General features: G+C 27.0%; 2 protein-coding genes across 2 annotated transcripts in view; one reads left to right on the plus strand and one right to left on the minus strand.

The window, feature by feature from the left end:
- The window catches only part of LOC142331991 (transmembrane 7 superfamily member 3-like), a 60,290-nt gene extending 47,923 nt beyond the window's left edge, over positions 1 to 12,367 (plus strand). Inside the window, exon 9 of the mRNA XM_075378044.1 lies at positions 12,254 to 12,367. The gene's annotated coding sequence lies outside the window, so the exon portion shown is untranslated. The remainder of the gene's footprint in view (positions 1 to 12,253) is intronic.
- A 2,780-nt stretch (positions 12,368 to 15,147) lies between these two features.
- Positions 15,148 to 21,684, minus strand: part of toy (paired box 6 protein twin of eyeless) — a 146,652-nt gene continuing 140,115 nt past the window's right edge. Inside the window, exons 7-8 of the mRNA XM_075378567.1 lie at positions 18,697 to 18,908; positions 15,148 to 15,233 (exon numbers count right to left, since the gene is read on the minus strand). Coding sequence (XP_075234682.1) covers positions 15,148 to 15,233; positions 18,697 to 18,908 — 298 coding nt within the window. The remainder of the gene's footprint in view (positions 15,234 to 18,696; positions 18,909 to 21,684) is intronic.

The raw sequence follows: 21,684 nt of genomic DNA on the forward strand, positions 1-21,684 counted from the left end.
GGTCCTGGTTTTAAACATTGGTCAAGTGTTGTGTTATTCATATATCAGAAAATGTTCAATTTAATTTTTCCATTAGTAAATTTTAAAGGTAATTTATTTGTTAATTATTTATTTTTTTAAAATTATATACGTTAAATACAGTTTAGCAAATTTTTATACTAGATTATATTTTTTGGAAAAAAATATTACACTGATCTATGTGGTGAATTACTATTTTTTCATTCATTTGGAAAGTACTGGGTTCAAATTCTGATCACATTTGATCATTTTTATTCATCTTTTGTTGTTTTCATTGCAAAGAAAAATTTTAAAATAAAATCTGCGTAATACAGGATTATTGCTGCTGATTTTTTTTTTTTTTTGGAACTCTAAAACTTAAAATTGATTACAATATATTGCAACCTAAATCTTTTAAATCTCTGCCGAGTCTCTAAAAGCCTAGTCAATATCTGTCAGACCTTTCTTCTGCATTGTTTAAAAAATATCCATTGTCCAATTCTTGTCAACTACTCTCTTTTCCTGCTTGAATATGGAATTAAAACCTATACTTTACTATGCTTCCTTGGTCAAGTTCTTGTTCATTCTAAATCTGTACCCATACTGCTTCTTTCATCATCAGTCTGTTGCAACACCTCTTCATTTGTCACTTTATCCACCCATCTGATTTTTAACATTCTCCTGTAGCACCACATTTCAAAAGCTTCTAATCTTTTCTTCTCAGGTACTCCGATTGTTCAAGTTTCACTTCTATATAAGTGTGCTCCAAACATATACTTTCTACAATCCTTTCCTGATGTTTTAATTCATTTTTGATGTAAACAAATTATATTTCTGACTGAAAGCTTGTTTCACCTTTGCTATTCGGCATTTTATATAACTCCTTCTTCAACCATCTTTGGTAATTCTACTTCCCAAATAACAAAATTCTTCTACCTCCATAATCCTTTCTCTTTCTATTTTTACATCTCAGTGGTCCATCTTCATTGTTTCTACTATATTTCATTACTTTTGATTTGTTTTTGCTTATTTTCATAGTTCTTGCATAAGACTTCATCCATGCCATTCACTGTTTTTCTAAATCTTTTTTACTCTCAGCTAGAATTACTCTATCATCAGTAAATCAGAGCATCTTTATATTTTCATATTGCACTGTTACTTCGGATCTAAATTGTTCTTTAACATCATTAACTGCTAGTTCTTTGTAAAGATTAAAAAGTAACAGGGATAGGTAACATCCTTGTCGGACTCCCTTTTTTATTACAGCTTCTTTCTGATGTTCTTAAATTTTATATATCTAGACTATAAAATGAAATTTATACTATTAATTGTATAATTTGACATTGATGTATGTTTACATACAAATATAAATAAATAAATTTATTAAATTATATATTATGTATATAAATGTTAGTACTTAAGATCAAGACTTTTTAATTCTACTTATTTCTATTGCATATTTAATCTGTTATGCGACATAGATCTGCTACTCCATTAAGATGTAATGATGTGCATATCGGTTTTTTCATATAGTTAAAATATATACTATTATTAGTTTTGAGAATCGATTTCATTTTTATAAAATCATATAATTGATTTATTTATATTTAGTAAAGTGCAAGGAACAGGAAATTTTTTAATTTTTTTTTTCAGCTTATTTTATAATATTCGTTATTGAAGCTTGTATGTGTCAAAATAATTTATATAATTCAATAAATGATTTATCTATGTTTTGTTTATTTGTTAAATTTATTTTGATATGCACAATCCCTATAAATACTTTTAGTGTCTTGATTTTTCTGAATCGTTAAACAACAAGGTTATGATATGAAAATTAAATATTACTTGAAAAAATTTGTACCTTTGAATCAGTTAAAAATTTAATAGCACTTTCATGTTATCATCTACATTAAAAAGGATGGTGCGTGGGTTTGTTTGTTTGTTTTATGTGCTCACATCTTTATTTTAGTTGCTATTGGCACAGAGCAGACCAGTGGTGGTGCACCAGGCGATTTATACTTCTTGATACGAACGATTTATCTAAAATTATATTTGCGTTTTGGGGATAAAAAAGGAAAACATTGCGGGTAGAGCTGTATAAAATCACAACTCAAACTGCTAAAAATGTTTAGGATTTTGAAACTTTTTGTTGTTGTTTCTATGCTAAATTCATATACGTTATTTAGTTATAGTTGGCAAAAACATTTAACAAAATTATGTGTAAAGAAACATAAACCATGTAATATTTTTGCGGCAAGCTGCGTAACATTTTCTTTGTATAACACACTTTCAGTGATTATAATGGCACTATACATTGTTATTTGTTTATACTGCAATATTTGGAGACAGTTTTAAATTTCTTATCTGTGTATTTACATTACACAACACTGTTGCCAACCTATATTTGGAAAAAATTCCATTGTGAAACTGTAATTGATGGTTTATAAATTAAATTTTTTATATATTTAATAATGTTAGTAAAACATTTTAAATTACATAACTATTAAATTTGGCCAGTAAAGTTTTAAAAGATTATTTATATATGTTTCATCTCATTGACCATGATCCTTTATATGAAAATGCATTTTATTCTTGGTTGGTACTTAATCATCTGTACCTGTTATTAGTGTGTTGGAGTGGCGTAGATGGTTAGTGGTAACTTTATCATGTAGAAAGTTAGTAGTTCAAGCTTTGACTAAACAATTTGTATTTTAATTCCTTAATATTATCTCCAGTCATTTGCTAGGTTTTCAATCCATGGTTGTAATAAGCTACAGATATACTGATTAAAATCAATCAATTTGACTGTTTGTGACAAGTAATTCAAGAAAGCGCCATTAGATATATGGAGATTTCAAGAATATCATATGAATTTCTAAAACTCTCTATTTTTATATTTGAGAATGGTACTAATTGTTCTATTTTTTCCTGATGTAGGAGCTGTGTATATATATATATATATATATATTTAACTCTTAGCACTTTCGAAGCTGGCCATCATCTTCAGGGCTCCATCACTAAAGTAATGCTTTTGTACTTAAATGATTTTAAATTATCATAATCAGGATAACTTATAAAATTGGCATGTTGATACATTATCTATTGTCCTTAATGTAATTATTATTACATTAACTAACCAATATAATTTCAGTGATATAGTAGTTCTGAAGATGATTATCTGTTGAAAGAGCTAAAGATGTTTGAATATTTTTAAAAATTTGCGTAAGTAATTTTTAATAATTTTATATTTTATATATGTATATGCTGACCATTTGATTTGCTGTTTAGCATGCATCGAGTGCAACTGGAATTTTTTAAACTATTATTACATCCATCTCATTTTCCTCGGTAATGTACATACAGAAACATATGATGATAATACTCAGTTTATTTTTCTTAGATTCTTAATATTCTCAGAAAAATAAGAAATTTCACGCAGCTGAGAGTCTTTTCTGTAGCGTCCTGTCTCGATAGTATTCAAAATGATAATAAAAAAAAATGTAAATACTATTTCTATCCAAGACAAGATTTTTGCTTACAGAGAGAAATGGGCAGAACATCTATGAAGAATGGTAGAATACCCAAATAAGCATTAAACTATGCAACGCTTAAAAGAAGATCAAAAGGAAATGCTAGAGGGATGGAACAGGTTTGTGATCAAACCGAAGAAGAAATTTTTATCACAGGATATGATAAATAGAATTAGGGCTTATTTCTACAGTTAACCTCCCTGGATTTCAGTTGACTTGCTGTGTTGATGTTTAATAATAATTTTAGACAGTAGTAAGAAAGTTAGTAAATATGGCATGGAGTCTATTTCTTAAAAATATGGTTGTACCATTTTTAGGGGTGTCATAGGTCTTATGTCAGTCATATAACCATGTAGTTTTAACACCTATACATATATTTTCTCCCCCTCATCTGTTGTTATATGAACATAAAATTAGAAAACTATTGCTCAAATATAATAAAAAAGTGGTTCCCTTTAGATTTTTTAATTTTTCATTGTTTTGAGGTTTCATAAATCCAGATGTGGTACACGTTTGATTAAAAATATCTGAATGTATACTATACATTTGGCTGTGTGTTGTACTTTATAACTTATGGTTACTATAATAGAAAATTATGAAATTTGGTGTAGTAACATTGTATTAAGGAGATTTACATTATTACATTTTTTTTTTAAATTACATCAAACAGTATGTTGTATCTGAGAGTTTATGGTTTTGATAATGATTGCATAATATTACCGCTAAATAGTTAATACTGTTTGAACTAATCAACCTTTTTTTGATTATTTACTGTTAATAAGACTATCATTATTGGAATAATTTGCTTTTATGCCCATCGCAAGGGAACATAGTAAATTTATCCAATATATTAATACTGGATTTTTTAATTAGATTTTCTTTAATCCAAAAAAGAATTTTATTATCTTGAACAAATAACCAAAGGATTTATTTATTAGTAGAGTTATTTTTTGGAGATTATAACCTTGGTAACATTGTGTGTTTTTTTGAGAAACAGGAATACAAATAAAAAAAAACAAATATATTTTATGTATATATATTTATATTAATTATTATTAATTTAATAATGAATTAATTTAATAATAATTATGCGGTATCGATTCCTACACGTCTCTAACATACACATTCTTAATTAATCATAATTTATCTTTAAAAAGTAATAACACATTGATAAAAATTAAAAAAAGTATTTGTACACTTTGTATTAACTTAAATTATTATTAATAATTACTAAAAACATACAATTTTTTTTTATCTTAATCGCTTATTGTTTTATTTTAAACAGTGAAATCTATATAATTAATCAAACTATGAATATAGGTCTGCCAAAATTTTTTCTGATAATAGAATCCTTTATTTGAAATCTGTTTTGTTAAACTCAAAGTATAATACCTCAAAATGCAATAAAGATAGATTGCTTTAAATTATTGAGGTAATCTATCTCTTGCTTATTAAGTTTTTTTTTACAAAATTATCAGCTTCTTTACAATACTTTTTGTCATTTAAATTTTTCTTCTGATAAAATTACTTAATGTTATGGATTTTCATTGAATTATTAAGAAAATAATTATAAAATAGGACATTTCATGAGTGGGAATGATGTATACACATGTTATGTAAATATTTTTACATGGCGTATATACACGGCTTAATTATTCTTATACGACGTGTATATACGTCATAATTATTTATGACGTGTTTATACGATACTTTTAACTTTCAAATAACAAATATACTTTATAACAATTATTTCTGTTCGTTATTTTTCAAAGTAAAGATTTTCTTTTAATTTAAATAAAAACTTCGTTTAAATAAAAACAAATATAAATAAATTTACACCAATCTTCTGTATAAAAGTGATAAATGTTACCTACACTTTCAGCGTTGTTATATCGTTGTGTATTTTCGAACATTTATTTATTTTTATTACAGATTGGTATGTATATTGATTTACATTTGTTTTAAATTGTAATTGATAGTTACCATCGGATTATGGCTATATTTTAATAAAGTTACCTTTAACTTAAATATTTCGAAAAAAGTTTATTTCGCTCTGATAAAATCAACAAAAAAAAGTACTAATTTCCTAGTTCTATAAGGTTATACTGTACTTATATCATTTTCTATGAAGTCACATTTATAATATATTTTTTTGACAGACCTTCGTAGAAAATATCACAGTATTATTCTTACAAAAAAAGAATATTAATTGCTTGATAACTTGGAAACTATTAACTAATTATTTTTTAAATAAAATAATTTTTGAAGTTTTTCTTTATTATATAAAATATGCGAAATGTAAGATGATCCAAACAAACTTTGCGCGAATGGTAGACATTATTATTGGCTCTTCCTTCCTACGAGACCTTTTTCTGTTCTATTTTTTGTTGTTTGGCTATTTTATTATTACTTTTTTTTAATAAAAAATTGCTTTAATTATAAGAATAAATTATTATTGAAACGAAGCTTCTTAACGGCGACTTCGGGATGGGGAGTCAAATTGAGAAAAAATGAGCGTCACACGCTAGCTGATTACATAGTTCATTTAAGAATCGTGTTCAGAGAATGATACCGTTACTCTTTTGCGAACGGTTTTTGATCAAGCTCATATTTAAATATTTCAATCATAAATTTGATCTAACCGTTGATAGATTTAACAGACTGGATTTCATTGTTAGTTCATATTTGTTATTAATAAAAGATTTTATCATTTGTGTATATTGCTTATACGTTATTTTATACCATTAGTAATTCGTATAATACTGCGTAAGAAGCTTCGCTTCCGTAGTGTGTCCACGCATTGACGCACTCTGTTTAATTTAAAATTATAATTAAACAATAATTTGGTATTTTATTTTTAAATTAATTTTTATTTTAAGAAAAAAAAATTGCGTGTACATAACAATTTTTCTGAAAACATTTAATTTACTTTTTTTTCTTTTAATAAAAATAAATTTTCTGTTTAAATTAGATAAATAATTGTAAATACATGGCACCAACCACAACAACAACAATAATAATAAAAATAAAGCTAATATGGTTTTATTATTTTAAATTTCATATTTATTTTAACACGCCAAACTTATTAGAATAAAAATAATTCTAAAATGAAAAATAGAGTACTAAAAATAAAAATATTTACTTATTATATCAAAATAAATACATAATTACATAAAATTACAGAAAAAAATATTGTCTTACATACATACATACATACATAACACTACATACATACATATATATATATATATAAATGACATCAAAAATTTACAATTTTATTTATTTAATTTTTTATTGTTATTATTATTATTATTATTAATTACTTAATACTAAATTAATATTATTACTAATTTACGTTAATATAATTTTACAAGGGATTATACAATATATTTGTCGTAGGCTTTATTTGAACACTGGCATATTTATATATATACTTATTTTTTCCAATTAGATATATATATATATCATACTTTTTTCCAAAAATAAAAATATTTTGAATTGCGATTTTTTTTTAATAATAATATTATTTATAAGTATAGATTATTATTATATTATGACACCAATAATTAAATAGTCTATTATTATTATTATATTATATTATTGTAATTAATTTATTAATTGCTATAACTATAAAAATAATAATAATCAAGAAACTTTCATTGTTATTATTATTAATTACTATAAAACTAATTTGTTTTCGTTATGTTGGCACGATTGTATATTATATTATTAAATTTAATTCTTCAAATCATTTCTTTTTTTTCTTTTTTTACTTTTTTTTTGTTACATTATGAATATATATCTATATAACTACGAAGAAAAAAAAAGAATTATTAATTCGTGCCGCGTATTGCTAATTTCTTACCTCTGTTACAATATTAAAAAGAAAAAAATATTTATTGTGTGGGGGTTTAAGATATACTTAAATGTTCTCGCGGCCTTGATTACGTAATTTATTCTGCGTGGTGTATTACTTAAATGTTTTTTTACATATCTCAAATTTATTAAAATTATTTATTTATTTATTTTTTTTTGATAAATTTATATATATTTAAATTTAATTAAGATATTATAAATAATTATCTATTTTATGACTTCACAAATTTGTTTTTTCTTATTCCTAAAAAGGCCGTTATGCAGTTATTTATATGTATATGTGAAATAATCTTTAGAACTATTTTGACTGATAAATTTAATGATCGGTGAAAATAAAATTTTGATTTATTTATTTTTTATTGTCCGTAACAAAAACAAATGAATCAATATAATACAGATTTGAATATATGTATATAAATGAATTTTCCCCATACATTTTACCTTTCATAAATTTTACTAGCTTATTATTTTTAGAATTTTTTTGTAACCGTTTAATTTCTTTTGGTAATATTATTCCGTGACCGATCATGTTCATCTTTATATGTATGTATCGGGGATGTAATCTGAATCCGATTGAGGGGATTTGATAAAAAAGAGAGGCACTCATTTTTTATATTTTTATTCTGCTTGACCGTAAAAATAATTTAAGGAAAATCAATTAATAAAAAATTAATAAACTGAATTTAGAAATAAAATTAAAGTGTTATTTTATAATTTTATTTAATATCAATTATCTATATTTGTAACAAATATTTAAAATATATGGATGCGAACGCGTCGAGGATCAGGGGACGATGCCCCTGGCTAGATGGTCGGGCGAGCGAAGCGATCCCTTACCTAGTTTATCTTAAAACACATTTTTATTATGAAATATATCTATTTGAAATAGGGTCATTCCTTCTGATACATCTGTACATCGTTCTTTATATTTGTATGATTTGGTAAAAATGGTATGGGGATTATTTCCTTTACAATTAACTGGACTAAAGTTGAAAACTGTAAATATAATTCTTATAGGATAAAGATGGTCCTTTTGATTATAACTGTATTCATAATCTATAAAGCGAAACAAAAAGGAAAAAATGGTAAAAAAAAATGTTTTAATGAAATTGGATAATTTAATAATAAAAAAAATTGAACACGAACGAAAAGAAAAAATGTAATACGTACTTAAAAAAAAATTTCTTTTTTATATCTAATTAAAACAATAGTTTCTCAAAATTAGTCAGATTATTTCGAATCAATAGTACAATTATACTATATTTACTTTTAATTTAGTTCTCGTATTATTAATAATATAAGTTCATAAAAAAATCCTACTTATTATTTATAATTACCATACCCTGTGACCGAATATTATTAATTTATTATTATAAACATATCAAAATATTATAATTAATTACATTTGAGTTGTAATAATAATAATAATATATAATTATTATTCATTAATATAATAACAAAACATAATTACATTAATAAATTTATTACATATAATTTTGAAAATAATAATTTTAATAATTTCCGAAGTAGGCCATTGTAAAAATTAATTAATTAATTCAAATCAATAATTAATTTTATAATATACTGGATATTTGCGTTTATAATTTTAAATAAATTTTACAAACACAAAACGACCGTGTAAATTATTATACTATTGTTATTCATTTTAATGTTAATAAGATATTAAAAGATGCTTTATTAAAATAGAAAAAAAAAAAAAATAACACATTTGTTTTTTTTAAATAAACTAAAATACTTTTTTATCATAGTTACTACAATCTTCAAGGTCAAGCATCTTGAAATATCTTAAATACTATATTTTTTTAACATTTATCTTAAATATTTTAAAATTACTATTATTATTATTATCATCTATATATATTTTTAATTTTAATTAATACAAAACAATTAATTAATTCTACGATTAAAAAATTAATAAAAACGTTTAAAAACATAAATATATCCATATTATATATATTTTTATTTGAAAAAATAAAATTGTTTTTTGTATTTTTTTTTTTATTATTTTATTTTTACTTTTATTTTAGTGGAAACATTAATTATTGCTTGTTTTTTTTTTATTAAATTGTTATACATATATGTATATGTTGTGTATATTAAATGAATTTTATTTTATTATTTTTATTTCTTTATTTGAAATAAGTTATGATTTATTACATTTTTATTATTTATAATATTGATCTATAATTTTTTTCCAATGACAAAATATATTATAAAACAATAAAGAAATTAAAAGGAAAATGTTTAAAAAATAAAGCATTTGATAATATATATATATATATATATATATATATATATAAAATTAAAATTATTTTACGATTTTATTTTTAAAACGTTTTCTTTTTTTATATTTAAATAATCCATTTAAATATTAAAGAAAATAGATTGTCGTTTTTCAATACTTACTAACAGGTTGTTAAATATTGCAGGGTATTGTAGGCTATGTATGGAAGATAATTTTAATTGTTAACATTTTTTACAATAAACAGTTTTTCCGTCGTAATTCTTACAAAATTAAAGATAATTATTTGTATAACAAATAAATATAACAAGAAAGGTAATATTAAATGGATTTAATGTTTAATTTACGGCCAAGTTTCAGAAATGAACATCAAAGACTTAACAAGATAGATCAATTATAATTGAGTTTACAAACTGTAATAAATAGATACAATCTCAAAGATTTCTGAAAAAATATAGTTTAAATTATGTATTTTTAAAACGATAAATATTAACGAACGGTAATCGGAATATCAGATGAATATAGTGTGAACATTTTAACTATACTATTGGGCTTGACTTATTTATTACTACTATATGTAAAAAAAAATCGTACAAAAATATAGTAATCCAGGTGTCTTTTAAAGGTGAGGCCAAACTCTAAAAAGTGATTCTACTTAACATTAAGAAAAAATTTCCAGTGAACATAGGTCCGAAAACGCATATTTTTATTTCTGTCCGCCATATTGTGTTATTTCAAGAAAAAACTATTTTTCAAGAACTGTTGGAGATAATGCAATAAAATTTTTACTTTATTCTAAAGTAATATTTTATAATAAGAAAAAAAAAAGATACTCTTCGTTAACAAATTTCAAAATGGCGGTCATTTCAATCTTAGATATCGTAGGAATTATTAGATTTATCAAATTTTGTTGCATTATAAAAAATATAAAGCATTTTTTTGTGAAAAAAAAAACACGTTAATCGTAAAAATCCGACGGCAAGCTACAGAGTTATTGCAAAACGTAGGCCTAAACCGACATGGCAGCGGTATTGTTTTTTTTTTTATTATCGTGACTCACTTGATAACTAAATAAAATTCTTTAATCAAAATTGCTAAAATTATCAATTTTAATCACAAACCACGATAATAAAAAAACAAGATGGCCGCCAGATCGGTTTAGGCCAATTTATTATTAAAAAATGTTACTTTAAAATAAAGGACAAAATTTTATTGCTCATCTCCAACTGTTCTTGAAAAATATTTTTTTTCTTAAAATCACAAAATGGCGGACAGAGAGAAAAATATGCACTGGACTTTTATTCCACTGCATTCCAGCGGAATAAAATGTCCAGTATTCGCTGGACATTTTTTCTTCAGTATGTTAAGTAGAATCACTTCCTAGAGTTTTGCCTGGCCTTTAAAGGACACTGTATTGTTAAAAATAAATTATGAAGTCAATTTTTTAAATTATTTTTAAGAAACGAATTTTTTATTTTAAATTTTATATAGAAATCGTTAGAACCAAATAATTATTATTTCATCATAAAGCTACTGTATTTGTATAAAAAATTATATATTAATTATTTTTTGTAATTTTTTAAAAATTAAATAAATTTTATGGTATTAAAATATCATCGTATTAAAAGTTTTTAAGTCGGCTGTTTATTAATAGTTTTTAAACTTTATTTTAAAAAAAACTGTTTTTAAAATTATGTGTTTTATGTTTTACATTAAAAAAAAACAAAAAAACATATTAATACATTTAATGGTATAACATCATTTATTGTAGGATCTATTACTGGAAAATAAAAAGGCAAACTCAGCCATCTTCTTGTATTATACGCACTACAACAATTCTGAATAATGACATTAAGTAAGAAAATACAATATACATTCAAATAAAAATGACGAATCTATTAGAAAGAAAAAAAAAAATATAAATACATATATAAAGGGAGTTTTCTTTCTGTAACGGGGCTACAGGAATCACAACTTGCAATGTTGGTACGGCATCAAAAATAATCTGTTACTTGAGTGGAACGAACGAACTGGAATTATAACAAAAGTTTTTTAGCCCGCAGTACATTCATATAACTAGCAAATATTATTCTGGCGCGCCGTGATAGATCATTTCAAAAACCTAAACACGTAAAAAAGGACAACAAAAAACTTTTATTTTTGACTAGATATTCTATAATTTTTCGTTCAGCTATCCAAGTAAAATTTTATGAAATTTTTTTATAAAAATGATGCTTTCTTTCGTCGGATTAAAAACTACGTTTATTTTCTATTTTAGAAAAATAAAAACAGAAAGAGACTTTTAATATTTATATGTTTTTTTTTTAAATTCGCACAGTATTTCTTCTGGTATTAAACATTATAGACCACTGCTTTTATTTTGATTTTAATTTTCGTGACGTATCTTCCAGTTTTAATTTTAAAATAAAATTTGCTATTGGATGGCTTTTATAAAGTTTTTTTTTTTTAAAATAAAACGTTTTTGCAATAAAGAGAATCTTGAAGATTTAATAATATTGTTGATATAATTTTTTCTTTAAATAAAATTTACAGAATTTTTTTCATAACCGATTACATTGTTTTACAGTATGGTAGCGGACGGAAGCATTCAAAACTTAAATTTTTAACATGTTTAAAGTCGAGACGATTAATTACATCAAAGACAAGATGAGATTGAAAATTACACCAGTTAGAATATTAGGTAAGTTTGCTTTTATCAATTTTTCGTAAGAAAAACACTAAAAAATTGATAAAACTTTTTTTATTTATTTTATAATAATATCTATGTTTTATTCATTTTTAAATGGATAAATATCTAAGTTACTCTGATTTCAAAATGATTAGAAGATTAATGTTATATATAAGTATAAGAATATTAGAAAATTAGTTTTTTTTTTAAAAAAACACTAGTCCAAAAAATGAGTTTGAAAGTCTAAATGGGAAATTTTATAAAACATTATTTTTTGACAAATTATTTTATATATATTTTTTTAATTTTTGTTAAAAATAGATTGACCACCTTCGTGGATTAATTAATATTTATTTCTCTTCAATAAAAAAGGATGGTGAGTTAGTTTGTTGTGTGGCTCACATTTTTATTTTAGCTGCTATTGGCGCAGAGTGATCCGGCTGAGATTATTCAATTTAATTTCTTAGCGTTGATTATTTTTGTTTGTATTTTGTTTTTTATTTTTATTTATTAATTTTATTTATACTTTAGAATTAGAATTTATTAGATAATTATTTATTTATATTCTATTATTAAATTTAAATCGAAGATTAACAATTCTTGTTAATATTTAAATTAATTATTTATACAACTATTATTCAAACTTATTAATTAATTATTTAGCAGTAAAAAAAGAGAATTCTTTATTTAGCAAATTATTTAGAAGTACGTCACAACGGACTGTGGGAAAGAAAGTCTAAGAAAGTACAGGGAGCGGGATAGAGTCGGTTGCACGCAGACGGCGCACACGTGGTCCGCTCTGCGCCAATAGAAGCTGGACTGGCAACTAACACAACCTCATACGAACACTTGCAAGACTAAACAAAGAAGTCGGCATCCCCAAACCCAACTCCCTGTTATCAATATTTTGTTGTAAAAATTTTTGTTGCTAGTACGCTAAATTCATGAACGTTATTTAGTTACAATTAGCAAAAAAATTTAACAAAATAATGTGTAATGAAACATAAACTATGTAATATTTTCGCGGCGACTTTTTTCTATTGGTGGATTAATTGATATTTTATTTATTTATTAAATCAAAGGTTTCAGGTGCAATTGCCATCGAGATCTAGCATTCTTTTATATTCAAATATTTATTTCACGTAATATTAAAAATTTAGATACTATCATCAAAAAATAATAGAATAAAAATTTATTTACGTAATTTCAGATATAGAGAAAGAATTTCCAAAACGCATCAGAAAGTTTGATCGTATAATTAAAATAAAACATATTTATAAAATAATTAAATATTAAATAAAAATCTTGTTATTAATTATAGATCAATATAAATTAATGTAATAATTCTAATATTATAACATTTGTGTAATCATAAACAGTGTAATCTATGTTTAACATTACATGAAGCTTGACCTTGAAATTATAATCACGGCTACCAAATTGTTTTTAGTTGTGATGGATGTCTCCATGATAATTCTCCATGATTATTTCACGAGTCAAGCTTAAATCAGTATCGTATATACTATAGTCTATTATTGTAATTGCTATAATCAGTTATATTTTTAATGTAATTATGCTAGAACCTGTTGTATATTTTATAGTAGAAGTAAACAAATGAAAAGCGCTGTAGATTAGGTAAAAGTGTGTTTATATTTATTATTGTTTGATAAAACATAACACTAAACGTGTTTAAAACAACGATGATAAGTAACAATCAGCTACTTAATGAAATTAATTTGAACTGATTACCACTATTTTTGTTAAGATTACGTAAACTCTGTTACTAAAAACATGCGATGTTATTCTTGATTTCGAACTTCTTTCTTAAAAAAATAAAAAGATTAAGAGTAATTTAAATGAAATATAATAAAAATCGTGAAAAATTATTATTTTTACCACTAAACATTTGTAACTGTATGAAAAATTATACTGAAGATATACTTTCTGTTCGTTAACAGTTATTTCATTGTAATTTTTTTCTTTACGGCAGCACTGTAGACATATATCAACACTGTAGTAGTCGGGGTTATAGTTACAATGAATTTTTTATAATTAAAATTAAACGAAAAATTATCCATTACTTATTTTTACAGTTTAACACCTTTTTTTTTGTATTTTCTCTGCCTTTTATCATTTGATATATATAGTTTACCTGATAAAAATAAAATATTGAAAACACAAACTTTTTAACACGACTAGGATTTAAGAAGTAAGAAATTCAGTTAAATATTGTATAAGTTCCTTGATGACAAAATCATAATTTTAATAAAAGAAAAACCGACTCTGTGGCTGAGTAGGTAGCGTCTCGGCATTTAATGCGGAGATTCCGTATTCGAATCGCGGTCAGGTATGTCATCCTTTCGTACGCTACCAATTTTCACCGGGCTTAATTACCATAGCTGTTGACGTCCGTTCTTTTATAAAAAAAAACAAAATTAAACGGTATGAAATATGGTGTAGCTAAATATTGAATGAAATTCAGTGGACCTAAGGTACAGCAAAAATAAAGTCATTGTGCTCAGCAGCTTTGTTTACATCTACTTTAATGTCTTGTAAATTCTATTCGATTAATTACCAAACTGTCCTAGATGAAGTTGTTTCATTTACGGATAGATATTGATATAGTTTCTGGATCGTTAAAATAATGTCCTTTATGATACGTTTATTTATTTATTTTAATTACACTTTCCTTTTATTCGTTTGGTTGTTATTTGATTCGTTAATTTTTAGAGTTGACTCTGGGGGGGTTCCTCAAGAAGTAATCTTGTAGCCGGGAACCCAAACAGCTGGGATCACTGTATTCTTGGCCAATAACTATGAGGGTCGGTAGCTTGGCTTGGTATCTGTACTGGTACAGATACACCTGCTGATATTACACCTGAAATAAAACAAACAAAAAATAAATTAATATATATACATATTTTATTTATTGTTAAAATTATGCTAAAAAATATTGTAACGTATCCTACAGAAGTATTCATAATTTTTTAACGGAATTTAAGGTAGGAAAATACTCTTCCCCCCGTTAAAAGCTCATTTTTCGCGCAGTAATATACAATAATTATCAAAGAGATAGTTTTAATTCAGTCTATTACAAGATAAATTCGAGTAGTATTTTTTACCACAAATGAAATCAGTATAACCAAAACTTTGACAATCTGAATAAATTTAAATTATAAAATGTAAATTTATTTTTAAGATTAAATACCGGAAGTGATATTGATTCCTCTGAATATATCACGTTTATTATAATTAATTTTATCCGAGTAGTACAGGAGGAGGGCAATACGTTAGTTTATTTATACCACTGTAACTGCATTGATTTTCATAAAACAGATTTCAAATGATTAATTGTATTGCATAAGTTATATCAGCTGTATGATAATAAGTCGAAAAATTCTAAAATTGTAACTTATTTAATAGGATATCAAATTGAGATACTTTTAAATTAATATTCTATTTAAATTTTAGAAGAATAGTTTATCGTTTAGTAGCATCCCCGTCGCGGCTTCGACCGCTTTATATGGTTACTTGGGTTTCCAGTTTTTTCATTTTATGTTTTTTAATCAAATAACAGGTGGCAGGTGCAGGAAGTTACGTCGCATAGATAGTAACAGTGGAAATGGCTGCGTTGGTTGAGCCGCGCTCGCTAAACACCGTCGCACCCCCCAAAAAATCTAAATTTAAAAAACCCGAAAATTATTTTTAGATATTTATCTGAAGAGTATTTACAAGCCTAGATCTGCTGAATATCTCATTAGTGTAGTCGGAAACGGGGAAAATTTGCAATCATTATTCAAGATTTTTTTTTACCTTTTTTTATCTCCCTTTCAGAGTCGAATTTCAAGAAATTTAGAAATCGGTTTTTAGATATTAACATAAAAATTACATACACGAAAAATTAAGTTGATATCTTCATTTTTTACCGAGAAATTAAAAAAAATAGTCGGGTTTCAAAAAAAATTCAAAAATTAACTTTAACTTTTAAATTCTGAATTTCAAAAAAATAAGAAATTTAATAAACTTTTAATAACATTTTATCTTAAATATGCAACCGTATGCAAGTTTGTTAAGCACTTTTTATTTAATTTTATTTTTTACACTTTATTTACTAATGCACTTTTTCACAGTCCTTTGTCTGACCTCTTAAGAAAAGTATCTGAAGGTTAGATAATTATGCTTGCGAGATCTTTAGGTTTTTTTTTTTTTGCTTAGGTACTTTTTTGCTTGCGAGATCTTCCATTTTAAAAATGTAAAATTTTGTAATATGTATCTTGTCCGCACGGTAATATTCTATATAGTTTGTTTGTATATTTTTTTGGTAAATATGTCGACACTGGCGCCACCTAACGGGTATAGTTTTTGTAAATTTTTTTTCACTTAACTTTTATATATTCACTTTTATATATTCTGAATTGGAGCCAAATCGGTCCATAAATGTAATTTTTCCAAATATCTGATCTGAACCCTAGCACCATCTAGCGGGGATTCATTTTTTGCAGAGGTATTTCTTTCTATGTAAGTAACACATATTCTGAATATGAACCAAATCGGGCCATAAATACAATTTTTCGAGATATCTCGACCCCAGCGCCACCTAGCGGGTCCAAATTAATTCAGAAAACTTCGCGGGCACGCGCACAACTCACTAAATTTTCATCGCAACCGGATGAATGGTATACAGAAACGCATACGAGACAAACAAACAATCATTTATATATAGACTATTTTCTTGTTATATAAAATTGTAAAACTGAGTATTAAATATTAATTTATGTAAATTTGATCTCCGTACTAACTATTTTTCTTTTTAGTAATTAATATTTTTAATGTTAATATTGTAATATACAGAATGTTTCTAAAATGGTGGGCTGGCTGTACTTTTTACGGATTCCGCCTGTAAAACTAAACAAAAAATATCCTTAAGAAAAATTACAATTTCTGTTTCGTTCTCCCCCGTCCGCCATTTTGTTATTTTTATATAGAAATTAATATCTGAAGTTCGAATAGATAAATCGCATTAATATTTGGTAAGCGTCTTGGTAATAAGGTTTAAAAATTACCAAGAAATCAGGACTTAAATACCTTCGCAAATTACAAAACGGCGCCCACGTTTATTTTTCAATCAGTTATATTTCCGTATTAGTTTTATCTTTGCTAAAATATTAAGCCTTTTATTTTGAACAAAATGACATTTTATTGTCTTAAATCGGTTAACAAATAGTCGAGTTATGGCAGAAAATTCATATTATAATTTTGTGTCATAATTTTTAAGTTTATTATTGTGAGAAAATTATTACTTAATTTGATAATAATTGACAATACTAGAATTAACATTTTATAAAAAAAATTAATATTTCATCGAATTGAACGTAAAGTGGAGGACATGAAAACAGACAAATAATTACATCAACTATTATTATAAAATAGTATAATAAAATACTAATATAATAGTGCAATAAAATATAATGTATAGTATTGTGTAATTAGTGTAATAAATTTCGAAATTAATTTCTTATCGACTTAAACTACTTAAACTTAATAAAACTTTATCTCCGAGGCGGAGTGGTAGCGTCTCGGCCTTTCATCCGGAGGTACCGGGTTCGAATCTCGGTCAGGCATGGCATTTTTTACACGCTACAAAATTCCATTACAATATTTTACGTACAAGCTTCAAAGCTTTTGTGCAATTTCATCAATAAAAAATAAATAAATAGAATTTGTTAGAAAAAAATTTCTACCGACTAATTTTTCTGAAAGTTAAATTCAAAAATGGGAGGTGGTCGGCTTATATTTGAGAAAATACGGTAATTTATGATGGTACACTTCTTTTTTTTTTTTGAATGAGTTATGCATAAATTATTTATTTTTTTAATAAATTTGCAATTTGTATAAATAAAAAAAATACAAATTAAAAAAACAATTGGCAGAAACGTTTTTTGACTTTAAATATACAAATTTTAATTTGCGTTTATGCAATATCCGTATGTTATTTTCTCCAAAGAGATAATATAGATATAAATTTAAATAATTAATTAATTAATAAATACGATCGATTCGGGTCTTTATTTTCTAATGAAAATAAAGACCCGAATCGATCGATTAAATTTTTACGTAAGGAAAAATTAAGGTGTTCAAAGGGAAGTGAGGATGTAAAATTTTCATTTTGAAAATAATAACAAAGGAAGAATGTTGAGTTAGAGATAGCGTGATTATAGGGGGTGGGTTGGAGGTGGTAGTAGGTGTCTGTTTTAGAAAGGGAGTAAGAGATAAAACGAGAGGGGGGTTGATAATGGATGGATAAGGGGGAAGGTTAGATTTGGCGGGTGTTGTGTTATTACCAGTGCCAGTGCCAGGTGCGGTCGATGAAGCGGTTGAGGTTGTATAAGCGGCGGCCGCAGCCGCTGCAGCAGGGTGTGAAGTGTGCGCATGTGGGGCGCACCTAGTGTTATACGACGATCCGAGTGTATGCAGTGGATCGTGGAACATGTAAGGGTAACCGCTGTGATGATCTCTGCTTTGTTGTAGACAACTACTTGACATACTCGACAGGCTGCTGGACATCGAACTGTAAAATATAAAAAGTTACATAATATAAAATGCGTAAATTTATATTAGATACTTGATTAAAAGGTATAACAATGATAAAATTGCGATCATATATTTAAAAAAACGTGTGATTTATAAAATATTATTGTAGATCCTTTTAAAATTTTCCCATCCTCTCTACCAAAGTGGTAATCGGGAAAAAGTATTGAAAAAATTATTTTCTGCCTTGAATAACATTTTTAACAATACCTAGCGATTCAAAAAGGACTTCACAATTTTAAAAGCATATAAAAATTTATTTAGATAACTTACAGATTTGGTTGAAGTCTCGTTTCAGTCCAAATCACATCAAGTTTGACTCACGTAATTCATTAGTACCGAATTTGGCCACCAGTGTTGTTAAATATGGATACATAGCGTTTTACTGGTGCGGAACGTGCTCGCGTTTTGGTTTCACGATTTGCAGACAGCAACTGCAGTTCAACGTAATTTTCGTAGAGTACGGTAGGGAGCCTCCTAGTAGGCGTACAATTTGCTCTTGGCATTGAACCTTCGTTGAGGCTGGTTGTTTTGTTAAACATAAAATCACAAGGATGCCCTCGCGTTCCTGTTGCTGCTGTGGAACAACTCAGAGAAAGCTTTGCACGTAGTCCGACTTGCGTCACATCAGACTATCATTCCACAAACGACTGTTTCGTGCGCACCACGTAAACGATTGCAATTGAAGCCATAACTATGATATCACGGTTCAACAATTACAGATGCGGCAAAGTTGCTCGGCTGCAGTTTTGTGTGAACAGACGGATAGAACTGCAGACAATATAATTTTAGTGATTAGTCAATGTTTCACGTCAATGGCAAGGTAAACACCCATAACTGCCAAAGATGGGAGTAGCGAAAACCCTCATGAAACTTTCGTGATAGCCCTAATAGCAATGTTTTTTTTTAACCTAAACAAACAAAGATTGTACGGCCCGTTCTTCTTCGAGGAGGCAACTGTAAATGGTATCGTTTATCTGGATATACTTCGAAATTTTTTATAATTCCTCAGACGATGAGGACCAAGATGGACGCCACTATTAGCAAGACGGGGCACCACTACACTACCGCCTAAAAGTCCGAAATTTTCTTGATAGTCGATTTCCAGGTAGGTGGATTCGTAGTGAAAGTCCAATCCCATGGCCGATCATGGCCACCTCGCTCCTCAGATTTGACACCGCTATATTTTTCCTTGTGGGATTTCATTAAAGATAAGGATTTATGTTCCACCTTTACCTGTTGATCTTGTTGAGCTAAGATTTCGAATTAATGCCGCAGCTGTAGAAGTAACACCCGACTTTCTGGCTACAGTCTGGAATGAACTCGAATTCAAGTGGGATGTATATCACATTACAAATGGAAGTCGTATCGAACGAAAGTGAATGTTGCGTGATAAACTTGATGTGGTTTTTTATGAAACGAGACCCCAACCGAATCTGTAAGTTATCTCAATAAATTTTTCTACGCTTTTAAAATTGTGAAATCCTTTTTGTATCATCCGGTATTTATATATATGTATCTCTGAGGCCGATCTCCGTAGCTGAATAGTAGCGTCTCGGCTTTTCATTCCGAGGTCCAGAATTCAAATCTCCGTCAGGCATGGCAATTTTCATACGCTACAAATCTTCATTTTCATATCCCACACACAAACTTCAGTCATCAAGCCAAAAAAAAGTACGAGTTGTAAGGTTCGATTCCTTGTAAAGACGGTTGCTTTTATGTGGATTTGAATGCTAGACTGTGGATACCGGTGTTCTTTGGTGGTTGGGTTTCAACTAGCTACACGTCTCAGGAGTGGTCGGCCTGAATTTTTCCGAGTCCTTTACACATTTTACCGGTACAAATATACTTACGCGCCAGACTGCGAACAGATGCCTTGCCTTCTCTGCAAAATACTGTTGACATCATCTCACTTTGCTGTTACTCAGTAACCTGGTGTTATATAAATTAAAAGCAAATATATAATAATATAAGAGGAATATTTTGAGGAAGGGAGCTGAATTGATAAAATGTAGCTATCGATCCGATTGATTTTGACTGTCAATTAAGTATGACAAGGTCAAGTGGGTTTAACCCACCGAGTTGGTCAAGCGGTGAACTCGTCATCGCGTATCAGCTGATTTCGAAGTAGAGAGTTCTAGGGTTCAAATCCTAGTAAAGGCAGTTACTTTTGTATGGATTTGAATACTAGATCGTAGATACCGGTGTTCTTTGGTGGTTGGGTTTCAATTAACCACACATCTCAGGTATGGTCAACTTGAGATTCTACGAGACTACATTTCTTTTACATTTATACATATCATCCTCATTCATGCTCTGAACTAATATTGTGGTACTGGAGACTAAACGGAAAATAAAGGTCAAGTGGCTGTTTAGCCGGCCTTCGTGGCGCGAGTGGTAGCGTCTCGGCCTTTCACCCGGAGGTCCTGGGTTCGAATCCCAGTCAGGAATTGCATTTTTCACACACACACACACACACACACACTACAAAATATTCATCTCATCCTCTGCGAAAAAAATTCTTAACTGCGGACCCGGAGGTTTAAAAAAAAAAAAGTGGCTGTTGAAGCGGATTTTAATATAACTTTTATAAAAATTTTCTGTTTATGCATGACTAAAAGTAAAAGCGTGGGGCATGTACAACGTCTTTATAATTAGAGCGCACCCAACCGTTTTTTACTTCCTTGTATGAAGTAAAGGCGTTATTATGATCGCGAAAAATTTCGGTTTTCAGATTTCAA

Source organism: Lycorma delicatula, chromosome 11 (assembly GCF_047948215.1).
Source record: "Lycorma delicatula isolate Av1 chromosome 11, ASM4794821v1, whole genome shotgun sequence".
Classification (NCBI taxonomy): Eukaryota; Metazoa; Arthropoda; class Insecta; order Hemiptera; family Fulgoridae; genus Lycorma; species Lycorma delicatula.